The sequence below is a fragment of the Hyperolius riggenbachi genome, chromosome 2 (assembly GCF_040937935.1).
Source record: "Hyperolius riggenbachi isolate aHypRig1 chromosome 2, aHypRig1.pri, whole genome shotgun sequence".
Lineage (NCBI taxonomy): Eukaryota > Metazoa > Chordata > Amphibia > Anura > Hyperoliidae > Hyperolius > Hyperolius riggenbachi.
Genome location: NC_090647.1, coordinates 348,408,119 through 348,424,982, shown reverse-complemented (window position 1 = coordinate 348,424,982; position 16,864 = coordinate 348,408,119). Strand labels below are relative to the sequence as shown.

The following is a 16,864-nucleotide window of genomic DNA, read 5'->3' as shown; positions in this document are numbered from 1 at the left end:
TCCTAAACAAGAGAAAATATTATTGCCCTGCTCCTCAAACTGGGAAGGGCAGAACTTTTCTACCACAGCATTTGTGGACTCTGGGTCGACTGCTAACTTTTTAGATTTAAGTTTTGCTTTAAGGTTGAATATCCCTGTACTTCCGGTAGAAAAACACTTGTATGTTACAGCAATCGACGACACCCCTTTGCAAGGAAAGTCCCCACTGTGCCACACCCCTCCTCTCTCACTGCAAGTAGGAGCTCTGCACAAGGAGATCATCCAGTTTTTTGTGTTAAAGATGTCTACCTCTACGGTGATATTAGGGTTGCCGTGGTTACGTTTACATTCGCCTCAGTTTGATTGGGGGAATGGGCAGTTGACTACTTGGTCACCTTATTGTTCACAGCATTGTTTACAGAAGATAGCCGTGTGTTCAACTAAGGTTCAAGTGGAAGAAGTACCTCCACAATATCAGGAATATTCTGATGTCTTTTGTCCTAGGGCAGCAGATCAATTACCCCCGCATAGACCTTTTGACTGCCCTATAGATTTGAAGCCAGGTACCATGCCTCCCGGGGGCCACCTATACAACCTCTCGTCCCCAGAAAAATTGGCCATGGATGAGTACATCCAAGAAAATTTACAGAAGGGTTTCATCCGCCCTTCGAGATCTCCTGTGGGGGCAGGATTCTTCTTCGTTCAGAAAAAAGATAGAGGTTTGCGCCCCTGTATCGATTACAGGGGTCTAAAAAAGATCACGATTAAGAATCGGTATCCTCTACCGCTAATCGATGACTTATTCACACAGGTTTCCGAGGCTTCTGTTTTTTCTAAGTTAGATTTGAGAGGAGCCTACAATTTGATCCGTATCAGGGAAGGAGATGAATGGAAGACGGCATTCAACACTCCCAAGGGGCATTACGAGTACTTGGTGATGCCCTTTGGGTTGTGTAACGCTCCTGCAGTCTTCCAGGAGTTCGTTACCGAAATCTTCAGGGAGGTACTGGGTCACTTTGTAATAGTATATTTGGATGACATCCTAATTTTTTCCAAGAATCTCACTGAACATCGCCAACATATTAAGCATGTGTTGCAAAAACTTAGAGAAAATCAATTATTCGCCAAGCTAGAAAAGTGTGTTTTTGAGGTAAAGGAGATTGCCTTTCTGGGATACGTTATCTCCACTACAGGGTTGTCCATGGATCCCAAGAAGGTCTTTGCTGTAAGGGAATGGCCACAACCACCTGGGCTTACAGTACTACAGAGATTCTTGGGATTCGCAAACTACTACAGAAAGTTTATCAAGGGGTTCTCTTCTGTGGTGTCTCCACTTACTAACTTGACTAAGAAGGGGGCTGATGTCTCTCATTGGTCAAAAGAAGCATGTGCAGCATTTTCCTCTCTAAAAGAAGCTTTCTGTTCTGCTCCCATATTACGTCATGTAGATGTTGCTTATCCATTCTTAGTGGAAGTGGATGCCTCAGAGGTTGGAGTGGGAGCAGTATTATCTCAGTGTTCAGGAATTCAGGACAAACTTCATCCCTGTGCTTTCTTTTCTAGAAAATTCTCTCTTGCCCAGAGAAATTATGATGTTGGGAATAGGGAGTTGTTGGCCATTAACCAGTTCGCATTCAGTCGTTTTTCGCTTCATGCATCCGAACAATGTTCACCTCCCATTCATTAGCCTATAACTTTATTACTACTTATCACAATGAACTGATCTATATCTTGTTTTTTCCGGCACCAATTAGGCTTTCTTTGGGGGGTACATTTTACTAAGAGCCACTTTACTGTAAATGCATTTTAAAAGGAAGAATAAGAAGAAAACGGAAACAAATCATTATTTCTCACTTTTCGGCAATTATAGTTTTAAAATAATACATGCCTCCATAATTAAAACCCACGTATTGTATATGCCCATTTGTCCCGTTTATTACACCATTTAAATTATGTCCCTATCACAATGTATGGCGACAATATTTTATTTGGAAATAAAAGTGCATTTTTTCCGTTTTGCATTCATCACTATTTACAAGCTTATAATAAAAAAAAAAAAGAAATATTTCATCTTTACATAGATATTTAAAAAGTTTAGACCCTTAGGTAAATATTTGTGTTTTTTTTTTTTTTTAATTGTAATGTTTTGTTTTTTTTTTAATTAAACATTTTATGTGGGTATTTTTGGGAGGGTGGGATTGAAATTGTATTTTTTTTGTAAATATATGTGTATTTTTATTTTTATTTAACATTTAGATGTAGTTTACTTTTTGGCCACAAGATGGCAGCCATGAGTTGTTTACAGTGACGTCACTCTAAGCGTACCACGTACGCTTAGAGCGACATAGGAGGCAGAAGAAGCGTAGCTTCCGAGAGAAGCTGTCGCTTTTTCTGCGGGGGAGAGGAATCAGTGATCGGGCACCGTTGCCCGATTCACTGATTCACTGGCTAACAAACCGCCGGCCGATCGCGCGCGTGCACGCGCGCGATCGGCCGCGTGGACGCGCAGGAGCGCACATGGCTTCCTGGACGTGAGTTTCACGTCCAGGAATGTGAAATAGTTAAGCTTGCTTTTGAGGAATGGCGCCATTGGTTAGAGGGGACAGAGCATGTAATAACTGTATACACGGATCATAAAAACCTACAGTACATTGAAAAGGCTAAAAGACTCACCCCCAGACTAGAGATGTCGCGAACCTCCGATTTTCGGTCCGTGAACCCTGTTCGCGAACCTCCGCAAAAGGTTCGGTTCGCGAAAAAGTTCGCGAACCGCAATACACTTCAATGGGGAGGCGAACTTTGTAAAAAAGAAAAAATTCTGACACCTAGAAAAATGATGGAAAACATGTTTCAAAGGCTCTAATACCTGGAGGCAGACATGATTGAGTGAAATACACATCACTGCTGGAGGACCCTCCCTCCTCCAAGCTAGGTCCTTATACCATTTGACTCAGTTGTCTGCCTACATTAATTAGTTATGGGACAGCTGCTACACACTCTGCTAGGGAGATTTTAATTAGCCTCTTGTGGGCTCCCTCCTCCCCTCCCTCCTACTGGGGGGAGGAGGGTCTCATCTGCCAGGGAATTCCAGTATTTCAAAAACCAGCTTATATATAATGATAGGGATTTGAATTCAGTCTCCAACTGAATAGGTGCTGGCTTACTGAACAGACAGAGACGAGATTCAAACTCTGGTCTCCTGTGTCAGAGGCAGAGCCATTCACCATTACACCATGCAGCCACTGCTTACAGATATGTAGCCAGACATGGCCTTGTATTTTGTGTTCAACAGTTGTCAAGAGAAAAATTAGACAAGATAGCAGTGTAAGGAAGACTTGCCTAAGGTCTCCGACTGAATAGGTGCTGGCTTACTGAACAGACAGAGACGAGATTTGAACTCTGGTCTCCTGTGTCAGAGGCAGAGCCGTTCACCATTACACCATGCAGCCACTGCTTACAGACATGTAGCCAGACATGGCCTTGTATTTTGTGTTCAACAGTTGTCAAGAGAAAAATTTGACAAGATAGCAGTGTTAGGAAGACTTGCCTAAGGTCTCCGACTGAATAGGCGCTGGCTTACTGAACAGACAGAGACGAGATTCAAACTCTGGTCTCCTGTGTCAGAGGCAGAGCCATTCACCATTACACCATGCAGCCACTGCTTACAGACATGTAGCCAGACATGGCCTTGTATTTTGTGTTCAACAGTTGTCAAGAGAAAAATTAGACAAGATAGCAGTGTTAGGAAGACTTGCCTAAGGTCTCCGACTGAATAGATGCTGGCTTACTGAACAGACAGAGACGAGATTCAAACTCTGGTCTCCTGTGTTAGAGGCAGAGCCATTCACCTTTACACCATGCAGCCACTGCTTACAGACATGTAGCCAGACATGGCCTTGTATTTTGTGTTCAACAGTTGTCAAGAGAAAAATTAGACAAGATAGCAGTGTTAGGAAGACTTGCCTAAGATCTCCTACTGAATAGGTGCTGGCTTACTGAACAGACAGAGCCGAGATTCGAACTCTGGTCTCCTGTGTCAGAGGCAGAGCCATTCACCATTACACCATGCAGCCACTGCCATGCAGCAAATTTTCTAGCATTGTAGGGACTCTTAGGGGGATCATAACTGGTGAGTTTCGGGCCCCTAGGCCAAAGAGGTCATAGCCTAGGGTCACAAAAACCTGTTTATTTGGGCAATTTCAATGGTGGCAATTCTGAGGTACATAAATCGCAGCCATGGCCGTTAGCAACGTCTGAATCTCACGAAATGTCTCATGCAGGTAGAAGACATATTGTTAGACTTGGGCTCCAAAGATGGGTTTCCTACATCTCTGCAAACCAGAGTTACAGGGGTCTAAAATTGGTAAAATCCCCCATAGGCTTTCACTGGGCCTCCTATTTACAGTTCCAAAATCTCACATCTTTTTAAAGGGCAATGGCTCAGCAGTGGCAAATTTTCTAGCATTGTAGGGACCCTTAGGGGGGAACATGACTGGTGAGTTTAGGGCCCCTAGGCCGAAGAGGTCATAGCCTAGGGTCACAAAAACCTGTTTATTTGGGCAATTTCAATGGTGGCATTTCTGAGGTACATAAATCGCAGCCATGGCCGTTAGCAACGTCTGAATTTCACCAAATGTCTCATGCAGGTAGAAGACATATTGTTAGACTTGGATTCCAAAAATGGGGTCCCTACATCTCTGCAAACCAGAGTTACAGGGGTCCAAAATTGGTAAAATCCCCCTGTAACGATTGTGGAACTTTCTCCGTGATCAGCGCACAACGCGTGCGCTGATACGGCGGAAATCCTCCACAAGCGTATATTTGCAGGCACCCAGCAAAAGGTGCTACGCACCCGTAGAGGGAAAATTCCTGTCGGCAGATGGCGCTGGGGAGTGCAGAGGAACCAATCCTCTGTACCTCCACAAATGCCAGACAGGAATTTGTACGAAGCGCAGAACGCAATCGCAAGATAGGCGATTGCGAATGAGAACGAGCAAAGGGACAGATTGTATGTGTGTGCGCCAATCTAGTCGCCACCCCGCGACCGTGCACACACAACAGCAGATATGAAATAGGAACGCGATCGCGAGAGGTGCGATCACCAGACGTGACACAAGGCAGATCAGAACAGAATACGAGGTTAGCAAATAATACAATGAGAATAACAAGGAAAATAACAAACGCTAGCTAACCACGGACACCGCACTCATTCGCAACAGTGCACGCGGTTATGCGCGGTCTTCACGTGATAAGCACAATAGAGACAAGCACGCCTAACTAACCATTGACAGACAAACATGAAACAGAGGACGCGTACGCTTGCTTAACGGTTACCTCACCGAGCCTCCAGCAAGCGTAGCAGACAAGACAGACACACGAAAACAGGGACAAGCGAGAGATAGGATCCCCAGCGCTAGCGAAAAGTGGCTAGAGCGATCCCAGGAGACAGAACAGAAGGATCCCCAGTGCTAGCGAAAAGTGGCTAGCGCGATCCCAGGAGACAGAACAGAAGGATCCCCAGCGCTAGCGAAAAGTGGCTAGCGCGATCCCAGGAGACAGAACAGAAGAGATAGCTGGTAGCAACCGCTGCACCAGCTATACTCCAAAAACAGAGATCAGAACCATTTCCTGTCGACCACCGTTGGGACAGGACAATGGCAAAAGAACAAACAAACAGATAAACAATCCTAACTGCACTAGGGAAAACCTGCCTAGCGCAGATTCAGGAATTACTCTAAGCTGATCTTCAAACAAAGAGCATGGCTGACACTCCCGGCAGGAGTGTTACACAGGACAAAATCCTTATGAACAGCGAAGCATTGTGGGAAAGACATAGTACTTATAGTACACGCCTCCAATGAATGTGGCCAGGCAATTTGCATGACAACGTATGCAAATTCCTCTGCAAGCACAAGCTGCAAAACTGACAGAAGCTCTTCTTTCCAGAGTCCTGCAGCATGCAAACCTACACAATGGTCAAAAGGCTGGCTGCCTGCACAGGCAGCTGAGCAAATCATCACACCCCCATAGGCTTTCATTGCCTCCCTATTTCACTTTCCAAAATCTCACATCTTTTCAAAGGGCAATTGCTCAGCAGTGGCAAATTTTCTAGCATTGTAGGGACCCTTAGGGGGAACCTGACTGGTAAGTTTAGGGCCCCTAGGCCAAAGAGGTCATAGCCTAGGGTCACAAAAACCTGTTTATTTGGGCAATTTCAATGGTAGTGATGCTGACGTACATAAATCGCAGCCATGGCCGTTAGCAACGTCTGAATTTCACGAAATGTCTCATGCCGGTAGAAGACATATTGTTAGACTTGGAATCCAAAGATGGGGTCTCTACATCTCTGCAAACCAGAGTTACAGAGCTCCAAAATTGGTAAAATCCCCTATAGGCTTTCATTGGGCCTACTATTTACCGTTCCAAAATCTCACACCATTTCAAAGGGCAATGGCTCAGCAGTGGCAAAACTCACCAGTCATGATCCCCCTAAGAGTCCCTACAATGCTAGAAAATTTGCTGCATGGCAGTGGCTGCATGGTGTAATGGTGAATGGCTCTGCCTCTGACACAGGAGACCAGAGTTCAAATCTTGTCTCTGTCTGTTCAGTAAGCCAGCACCTATTCAGTAGGAGACCTTAGGCAAGTCTTCCTGACACTGCTATGTTGTCTAATTTTTCTCGTGACAACTGTTGAACACAAAATACAAGGCCATGTCTGGCTGCATGGTGTAATGGTGAATGGCTCTGCCTCTGACACAGGAGACCAGAGTTCAAATCTTGTCTCTGTCTGTTCAGTAAGCCAGCACCAATTCAGTCAGAGACCTTAGGCAAGTCTTCCTAACACTGCTATCTTGTCTAATTTCTCTCTTGACAGCTGTTGAACACAAAATACAAGGCCATATCTGTGCTACTGCCTATAGAGTGTGCCCTAGTGGCTGCAGCTCTGGTGCTTTGAGTCTGCCAGGAGAAAAGTGTGATATAAGTGTTATTTGTCTTGTCTAATTTTTCTCTTGCATTAAGCATAAATGGTACATGCTAGGCTACTTTCAGCTACTTTCAGCTACTTTCAGCTACTTTCAGCTACTTTCAGCTACTTTCAGCTAGTAGTGTTGGTGGTACAATGGATATGTTAGTTACCTACCATACATTGAGGCCTGGGTTCAAATCCCTATCATGGTATATAGGCTGGTTTTTGAAATACTGGAATTCCCTGGCAGATGAGACCCTCCTCCCTCCAGGTAGGAGGGAGGAGGGAATGGCTAGAAGGGTAGAAGGGAGGAGGGAGGAAACCACAAACAGGCTAATTAAAATCTCCCTAGCAGAGTGTGTAGCAGCTGTCCCTTAACTAATTAGTGTAGGCAGTATAAGGACCTTACTTGGAGGGAGGGGTGGGCCTCCAGCATTGAAAGCAGTGTGTATGGCAATAATCTGTCTGCTGGCTGTAATATAAGGAGTCAAAGTTTTGCTCAATAGAGCTTTATGGGGTGAATCGAACTTCCGGGAAAGTTCGCGTTTGGTAGGCGAACGCGAACCCCCGAAGTTTGCCGGCGAACAGTTCGCGACATCTCTACCCCAGACAGGCTAGATGGGCTCTCTTTTTCTCCCGTTTTAATTTCATAATTACATTTACACCAGGGAGTAAGAACGTCAAAGCAGACGCCCTTTCTCGTTGTTTTGAACCCGAAACTGCTCCAATCCCTTCCCCAGAAAGTATCTTGTCAAAAGAGATCATCCTGGCAGCCACTGAAATAGTTGAAGACCTTACTAGCCTTCTAAGTCCTTTCCAAGTGGAAGTCCCAGAAGGGAAACCAGAAGGGGTTCTATACGTTCCTTGTGTCTTGTGCCCCAAGGTGTTGCAGTTGTTTCATGGACACAAGAATGCTGGACATCCTGGCATCACCAGAACCCAAGAGTTGTTGGGTAGGTCTGTCTGGTGGCCATCATTACAATCAGATTGCAGAGAACTTGTCAAAACCTTTACCGTCTGTGCCAGGAGCAACCAATAATCAGAATATCTGAGCTTGCTGACACCAATCGTTACATGCAGGTCAAAAGATTGTCATGTCCTTTGCTTTTATCAGTGCAGGAGATCATCCTGATAAGAACACACAGACCAGCATGATGATCCCTGGCTCCTCCTGCCGCCCTCAGCACATTGTCCCCACTCACTGTCTGCTCCGTGTGTCTCAGCGCAGCAGCTACAGCTAGCTACACACACATACACTCCTCTCCTCTCTCATCCCCATCACCCCAGCGGCACGCACACAGGGCTCCATAGCCAATCAGTAGGGGAATGTGGGTGGTGTTGCCAGGGTGACACAGAAGCTGGCAGCAGAGAGGTGGATGAGACACAGACACCGTCCTCTCCCTCTTACTACTTGTATGGGAAGCCAGGCTGGCAGGGAAGGAGGGGTGATTTGATACCTGATGCGCCCCCGGGAGGTAAAAGACAAGGGGCGTCAATCGCAGGAGGCCCATGTGCACGGCTCCAGATACGCGTCTGAATCTGTAAAATGTAAACTGTAGATGAAAAAGGAGGCGTAGGCACATGCATAATATATAATTCCTGAAGGAAGGGGCTAACATAAGTCCTGGAACAAAAAAACAATATGACTGCCCCAATTAAAGACTGGTCTTCTCAGACCTCATGATAGATTATGTCTTGAAAAATCAAGTCTGCTTTCTTTGAGTTTTTAAGTTTCCCCAATAAAATACAGACCTGCTATACTTCAAAACTATGGCTAAAAAGGGAACCTGAAGCTAAAAGTATATGTAACGATTGGTGTCAGCAAGAGGCACAAATATCTGATTAAGTGGTGATATACAGAATCACCACTAATGCAGATATGTTAGAGTGAAATAGTAAGTATCTTCCTGATGGTAAATCAGCGGAAGGCTCACTAACACGGTAAGTGCCTGAAATGATCTACTCAGACCAGTGTCACACCCCGAACCTTGATTATTGGGGATCCGCAGTATCGCCAATAATACAAGGATAGACCCGATTATATAGCAATCTGCGGAATTGCTAATAATGCGGGTAGATGTAAAGCAGTGGACACACGAACAACATGAAAATATACAAAGCAGTAAATATTCACAAAGTTGTGGAAATATCCACCACACGGCAATTCCTCAGAGGTGTGGTTACCTCTGAATGGGAACCCCGTGTGTGAGATCCCCCAAGTGGCAGTGGAGGAATCTCGGCCTCTGGCAGTAACGGTCTGCTAGGGCCGGCGTCTCAGGGAGGCAAGCCTCAGATAATAACCCAACAGTAGGAGACGTTCCACTGAAGGGAGCAAGGTCAGACAGAAAGAGGTTCGGCAACAGTACAGGCGGCAACAGTACAGAGACGTGAGACGAGAGAATAGTCAGGAACCAAGCCAATAGTCGTTAACGGTACGGGCTGGCAGAGTACAGAATCAGGAAGCAGAAGAGAAGTCAAGACAGGCACAGAATCATACACAGAGAATCAATAACAATAATAATAATCTCCTAGTCTAGGTGTGAAGTCCTTGGTTTCAACACCTGGGATCTAGTCTAAGGTCTGAGTGCTGACACAGGGTATCGCAAACACAGACAAAGTGTGACTGAAAAGCACTTCCTTATATACTGCCTGGGAGAGAAGTCTCCACCCCAGGCAGCAACCAATCAGAGCAGGCTAAAATGTCAGCTGACCTCCAGGTCAGCTGACACGCTTTCTAAGAGTATAAAGGCGTGTCTGGTGTGCGGCCGCACCCCCTAGAGGCAAGATGGCAGAACCCTGGTGAACAGCATGTTGGTGAGTTTGGAGCAGAGTGCTCGGACGGGTGTGCGCAGCGGATGCGGACGAATTTCCGCATCCCGCGTTGGAAGGTCCGCTTGCCGGATTGGATGCGACCAAATTTCCGCAATCCATCCGGCGTTGCAGATTTTTCGTTACAGTACCCCTCCCTCTAGGCGTGGACTCCGGACACGTCCCACCTGGCCTGTCAGGATGGAGCTCATGGAACCGTCTCCTAAGTTTATCAGCATGTAAATCACCTGCTTTGACCCAGGATCTTTCCTCTAGACCGTACCCTCTCCAATGCACCAAATACTGCACTGAACCCTGAACTCGTCTGGAGTCCAAGATCTCCTCAACCTCCCATTCAGGCTCACCATCAACCATGACAGGGTGAGGAGGGGGGGAATCCACCTGAACAGCTGGTTTCAGGAGTGACACATGAAAGGCTTTCCCCACCTTTAGAGACTGCGGTAACCTGACTCTGTAAGTAACACGATTAACCCTTTCGGAAATTGGATATGGTCCAATATACCTGGGCCCCAGTTTCGCGGATGGCTGCCTCAGAGCTATATGACGAGTTGATATCCAAACTCTGTCTCCTGGTTTAAACTCCCACTCCGCAGACCGTCTCTTATCTGCCTGCCTCTTCTGTATGATGAAAGCCTTTTTTAAATTTTCTCCGACATTAGCCCAAATCCTCTTGAAAGATTCCTGCCACTCCTCCAGGACAGGGAATGGAGAGGTCGACACTGGCAAAGGAGAAAATTTGGGAGATTTCCCATTGACAATTTGAAAAGGCGCATAACCAGAGGACTCATTCCTGAGATTGTTATGTGCGAACTCAGCAAATGGTAGAAACTCCGCCCACTGGTGTTGGGCGTCCGCCACATAACATCTCAGGAACTGTTCCAAAGATTGATTGGTCCTCTCTGTCTGGCCGTTGGTCTGTGGATGGTAACCTGATGAAAAGGACAACGACATACCCATCCCCTTACAGAAGGCCCGCCAGAACCTAGAGACAAACTGGACCCCTCTGTCTGAGACAACATTCTCTGGAATGCCGTGTAATTTAAAGATATTTTGAATAAAAAGATCTGCTAATTTTTGAGCAGTAGGGAAACCACTCAAAGGCACAAAGTGGGCCATCTTACTGAACCTGTCTGTGACCACCCATATGACAGTCTTTCCATTGGAATCTGGAAGTTCTCCCACGAAGTCCATGGAAATATGTGTCCATGGCTCCTGAGGGGAGGGCAGAGACTGCAAAGTTCCAACTGGAGCCAGTCGGGAGGGTTTGCTCCTGGCACAGACGGTACAGGTCTTAACAAATTCCTTGCAATCTTGTTGTAGAGATGGCCACCAGACAGATCTACACAACAATTCTTGGGTTCGGGTAATGCCAGGGTGTCCAGCATTCTTGTGTCCATGAAACAACTGCAGCACTTTGGGACGTAAAGTACAAGGGACATAAAGAACCCCTCTTGGTTTCCCTTCTGGCACTTCTAATTGAAAAGGACTTAAGAGGCTAGGAAGGTCTTCAACTATCTCAGTGGCTGCCAGGATGATCTCTTTCGACAGAATACTTTCTGAGGAAGGAGATGGAGCAGTTTCAGGTTCAAAACAACGAGAAAGGGCGTCCGCTTTAACGTTCTTACTCCCTGGTGTGAATGTAATTATAAAATTAAAACGGCAGAAAAAGAGAGCCCATCTAGCCTGTCTGGGGGTGAGTCTTTTAGCTTTTTCAATGTACTGTAAATTTTTATGATCCGTGTACACAGTAATTACATGCTCCGCCCCCTCTAACCAGTGGCGCCACTCCTCAAAAGCAAGCTTGATGGCTAATAATTCCCTGTTTCCAACATCATAATTTCTCTGGGCAGGAGAGAATTTTCTGGAAAAAAAAGCACAGGGATGAAGCTTGCCCTGAAGTCCTGAACGTTAAGACAATACTGCTCCTACTCCAACCTCCGAGGCATCCACCTCCACTATAAATGGGTAAGCAACATCTACATGACGTAATATGGGAGCAGAACAGAATGCCTCTTTCAGAGAGGAAAATGCCACAACTGCTTCTTCTGACCAATGAGTGGCATCAGCCCCTTTTTTTGTCAAATTAGTAAGCGGAGACACCACCGAAGAGAACCCCTTGATAAATTTTCTATAATAATTTGCGAATCCCAAGAATCTCTGTAGTGCTTTAAGCCCAGATGGTTGTGGCCAATCCCTTACAGCAGAGACCTTTTTGGGATCCATGGACAACCCTGATGTAGAGATAATGTAACCAAGAAAGGCAATCTCCTTTACCTCAAAAACACATTTCTCTAATTTCGCAAACAATTGATTCTCCCTGAGTCTTTGTAACACATACTTCACATGTTGGCGGTGTTCCGTGATATTTTTAGAAAATATTAAGATATCATCTAAGTAGACGATTACAAAGCGACCCAGTACCTCCCTAAAAATCTCGTTGACGAACTCCTGAAAAACTGCAGGAGCGTTACACAACCCAAAGGGCATCACCAAGTATTCGTAATGCCCCTTGGGAGTGTTGAATGCCGTCTTCCATTCATCTTCCTCCCTGATACGGATCAAATTGTAGGCCCCCCTTAGATCCAACTTAGTGAAAACAGAAGCCCCGGGAACCTGTGTAAATAAATCGTCGATTAGCGGTAGTGGATACCGATTCTTAATCGTGATCTTATTTAGACCCCTGTAGTCAATACAGGGGCGCAAACCACCATCTTTTTTCTGAACGAAAAAGAATCCCGCTCCTGCAGGAGATCTTGAAGGGCGGATGAAACCCTTCTGCAAATTCTCCTGAATGTACTCGTCCATGGCCAATTTTTCCGGGGACGAGAGGTTGTATAGGTGGCCCCTGGGTGGCATGGTTCCTGGTTTCAAATCTATTGGGCAATCAAAAGGTCTATGGGGGGGTAATTGATCTGCTGCCCTAGGACAAAAGACATCAGCATATTCCTGATATTGTGGAGGTACTCCTTCCACTTGAATCTTAGTAGAACACAAAACTACATTCTGTAAACAATGTTGTGTACAATAAGGCGACCAAGTAGTCAACTGCCCATTCCCCCAATCAAACTGAGGAGAATGTAATCGTAACCAGGGCAACCCTAGTATCACCGTAGAGGTAGACATCTTTAAAACGAAAAACTGTATGACCTCCCTGTGCAGAGCTCCCACTTGCAGCGAGAGGGGAGGTGTCTGACACAGTGGGGACTTTCCTTGCAAAGGAGTGTCATCAATCGCTGTAACATATAAATGTCTTCCTACCGGAAGTACAGGGATATTTAAACTTAAAGCAAAGCTTAAATCTAAAAAGTTAGCTGTTGACCCGGAATCTACAAATGCTGTGGTAGGAAAGTTCTTCCCTTCCCAATTTAGGGAACAGGGCAATAAAATTTTTTCTTGTTTTGGAGGTAAAACAATTCCGCTTAGGGTGGTACCCCCTACCACACCTAAGCCGAGGAGTTTCCCGACTTCCTACCACAGTTTTGTGCAATGTGGCCCTTTTCCCCGCAGTACATGCAAAGACCCTCTCTGCGTCTTCTTGACCTTTCCGCCTCCGTGAGGCGCCCGTGGCCTAACTGCATCGGCTCCTCAGTCTCAACTGCTGCCGAGCTACTGGCCCCAGAAGTCCTAGAGTACATGGGGTACCTGCCCTTCTTGTTGTACCTCAGACGCCTATCTATTTTAATAGACAGCGTAATAGCCTCATCTAGATCTTTGGGTTCCGGATGACTAACCATCACGTCAGTTACTGCTTCTGACAACCCATCTAGGTATCTATCCAAGAGTGCATATCGCTCCCATCTAGAGGACACAGCCCACTTCCTAAACTCTGACGCATACTCCTCAGCAGTACTGCGTCCTTGTCTAAGGTTTTTGAGCTTACGTTCGGCCGTGGCGGCACTATCTGGATCATCGTAGATGACCGCCATGGCCTTAAAAAACTCCTGGACAGAAGACAGAGCAGGATGCTCATCAGGTAAGCCATAAGCCCACGTCTGGGAATCTGCATGCAATAGAGTCTTGATAAGAGTGACCTTCTGAGCCTCGGTTCCCGAGGACACAGGTTTCATCTCAAAGTAAGACAGCACTCTGTGACGGAAATTCTGGAAATCTGACCTTGTGCCTGAAAATTTCTCAGGAATGTTCATTTTAGGCTCGCTAAGAGCCGGGGGAGGTAGAACGTTAAGTGGTGATTGCAACCTTTGGACAGTCTCATTTAACTGAGTAATCTGAGCCTGCTGTGCAGTTACAGTAATCTTCAGCTGTTCTAACTCTGCCCTTACAGTCTGAAGCTGGTTTATCACCCCCTCCATCTTACTTCTTTATGGTCTGTGTTTCTGTAACGATTGGTGTCAGCAAGAGGCACAAATATCTGATTAAGTGGTGATATACAGAATCACCACTAATGCAGATATGTTAGAGTGAAATAGTAAGTATCTTCCTGATGGTAAATCAGCGGAAGGCTCACTAACACGGTAAGTGCCTGAAATGATCTACTCAGACCAGTGTCACACCCCGAACCTTGATTATTGGGGATCCGCAGTATCGCCAATAATACAAGGATAGACCCGATTATATAGCAATCTGCGGAATTGCTAATAATGCGGGTAGATGTAAAGCAGTGGACACACGAACAACATGAAAATATACAAAGCAGTAAATATTCACAAAGTTGTGGAAATATCCACCACACGGCAATTCCTCAGAGGTGTGGTTACCTCTGAATGGGAACCCCGTGTGTGAGATCCCCCAAGTGGCAGTGGAGGAATCTCGGCCTCTGGCAGTAACGGTCTGCTAGGGCCGGCGTCTCAGGGAGGCAAGCCTCAGATAATAACCCAACAGTAGGAGACGTTCCACTGAAGGGAGCAAGGTCAGACAGAAAGAGGTTCGGCAACAGTACAGGCGGCAACAGTACAGAGACGTGAGACGAGAGAATAGTCAGGAACCAAGCCAATAGTCGTTAACGGTACGGGCTGGCAGAGTACAGAATCAGGAAGCAGAAGAGAAGTCAAGACAGGCACAGAATCATACACAGAGAATCAATAACAATAATAATAATCTCCTAGTCTAGGTGTGAAGTCCTTGGTTTCAACACCTGGGATCTAGTCTAAGGTCTGAGTGCTGACACAGGGTATCGCAAACACAGACAAAGTGTGACTGAAAAGCACTTCCTTATATACTGCCTGGGAGAGAAGTCTCCACCCCAGGCAGCAACCAATCAGAGCAGGCTAAAATGTCAGCTGACCTCCAGGTCAGCTGACACGCTTTCTAAGAGTATAAAGGCGTGTCTGGTGTGCGGCCGCACCCCCTAGAGGCAAGATGGCAGAACCCTGGTGAACAGCATGTTGGTGAGTTTGGAGCAGAGTGCTCGGACGGGTGTGCGCAGCGGATGCGGACGAATTTCCGCATCCCGCGTTGGAAGGTCCGCTTGCCGGATTGGATGCGACCAAATTTCCGCAATCCATCCGGCGTTGCAGATTTTTCGTTACAGTATATGGGAGGCTGCCATATTTATTTCCGTTTAAACAATACCAGTTGCCTGTCAGCCCTGCTGATCAGTTTAGCTGCATCAGTGTCTTAATCACACTAGAAACAAGCATTGTTTCTGGTGGCCAGTAGACTTTGAGGTTGGTCCACGACTAGGTCCCAGTGTACAATTTCGGCCCACTTTGTATTTGAGTTTGACAACCCTGCTCTAACGTCAGGTGTTCTTTAACAACACCTCTTAAAAGAAGTAATAATACACAAGTAAAAACAGTTCTTTATTGTTACATGATATAAACAAACAGTGATAAAGCATTACAACATTCTAACATTGTTGTTGGAGTACAAAGTTATTTAAAAGGAAAAAACAAATATCAGGAATATTCAGACTCTATTCTAAGAGTCTTTGCTTTCGTTTGTATACTTTAAGGAAGGGCGTGACATAAAATATATTATACTAAGCACAATCATGGAAATACTCTGGATACTTATACATTGATTGTTAAAGCAAGCAATTTTAGGGTACATAATTGGAGGATTTTTTAGCACCATGTTTGGCTTGTGTGCCTATTTTCTCACTGTTACATTTGTTTTATCTCAATAGGTGGTTTGTACAGGCTCACACTCCACTTGTAGTAGTTTGGTAGGGAATGGCTGGAGCAAGCCCAACTCTGTTGCTGCCCCGATCAAATACAGAGTAATATTGGCCAATGAAGACATCTCCCAGAATCCACAGTGGTCCTACAGGAGGAGGCATATCTTGTCCCTGAAAGCCACTGCCACAATAGCCTCCTCCATCCTGCCAGAAAAAGAAAGATTACGTATTATTCTCTGGTTTGACTGTTTGTCTACTGATTTATGAACAGTCACTAGATTTGTTCCAGAATGCAGTGAAACTGGGTCTTTGTATACATGTGAGACACATACTGTATACAAAATCACACAATTATAATTAAAGAGGAATGCCAGATAAAATGCAAAACAAGACATAGTGTAGAAGCCATCTGTACTTTGCTTGTTTTGCAGTGCGCTCAACAGGAAATGGGAGGAGATTACTACGTGTTTTTGGTAAGGTTTAGGTCCTGTTTCCACTACACGCAGATTCTGGATGCAGAAAAACCTGACTCCAATGAATGCCTATGGGTCTGTTTCCACCAAATGCGATTTTTCTGATGCAGATTTCCCATAGGCATTCATTGGAGTCAGTTTTCTGCATCCAGAATCCGCATGTAGTGGAAACAGTCCCTTAGTGAAGCCTGGGGAGCAGAACCCAAGAAGTATAAAATGTTTTTTGGAAGATTTCTCTACCACAGAAGAAAGATGGCTCTGGCTAACAACATACCAGTTCTATTTCTTTGAACTGTGAGGAACCATCAGACAACCCCCATCTTGTTAGTGCATTGCTACATAGGACTGAATAGCTGAATGGGTGTGGTTCCTGCCACCTCCTGCTCAATGTAGCCTAAAGGTGCATACACACGCACTACCAGCGGCAACGACGGGTCGCCGGACCCTCCTGCTGGGCGGTCTTTTAGCCGACAGTAGTGCCGTGTGTACGCGCTTTCGGAGGACTTATAAGGCTGTTTCTGAACGATCTGCTGAGCACA

At 45.7% G+C, this 16,864-nt stretch overlaps 1 protein-coding gene across 1 annotated transcript in view; it reads right to left on the bottom strand.

Annotated features, from left to right (window-relative positions):
• Positions 1–15,806: 15,806 nt before the first annotated feature.
• CTSE (cathepsin E) overlaps positions 15,807–16,864 on the bottom strand; it is a 76,042-nt gene continuing 74,984 nt past the window's right edge. Inside the window, exon 9 of the mRNA XM_068265545.1 lies at positions 15,807–16,056. Coding sequence (XP_068121646.1) covers positions 15,877–16,056 — 180 coding nt within the window. The 3' untranslated portion in view covers positions 15,807–15,876. The remainder of the gene's footprint in view (positions 16,057–16,864) is intronic.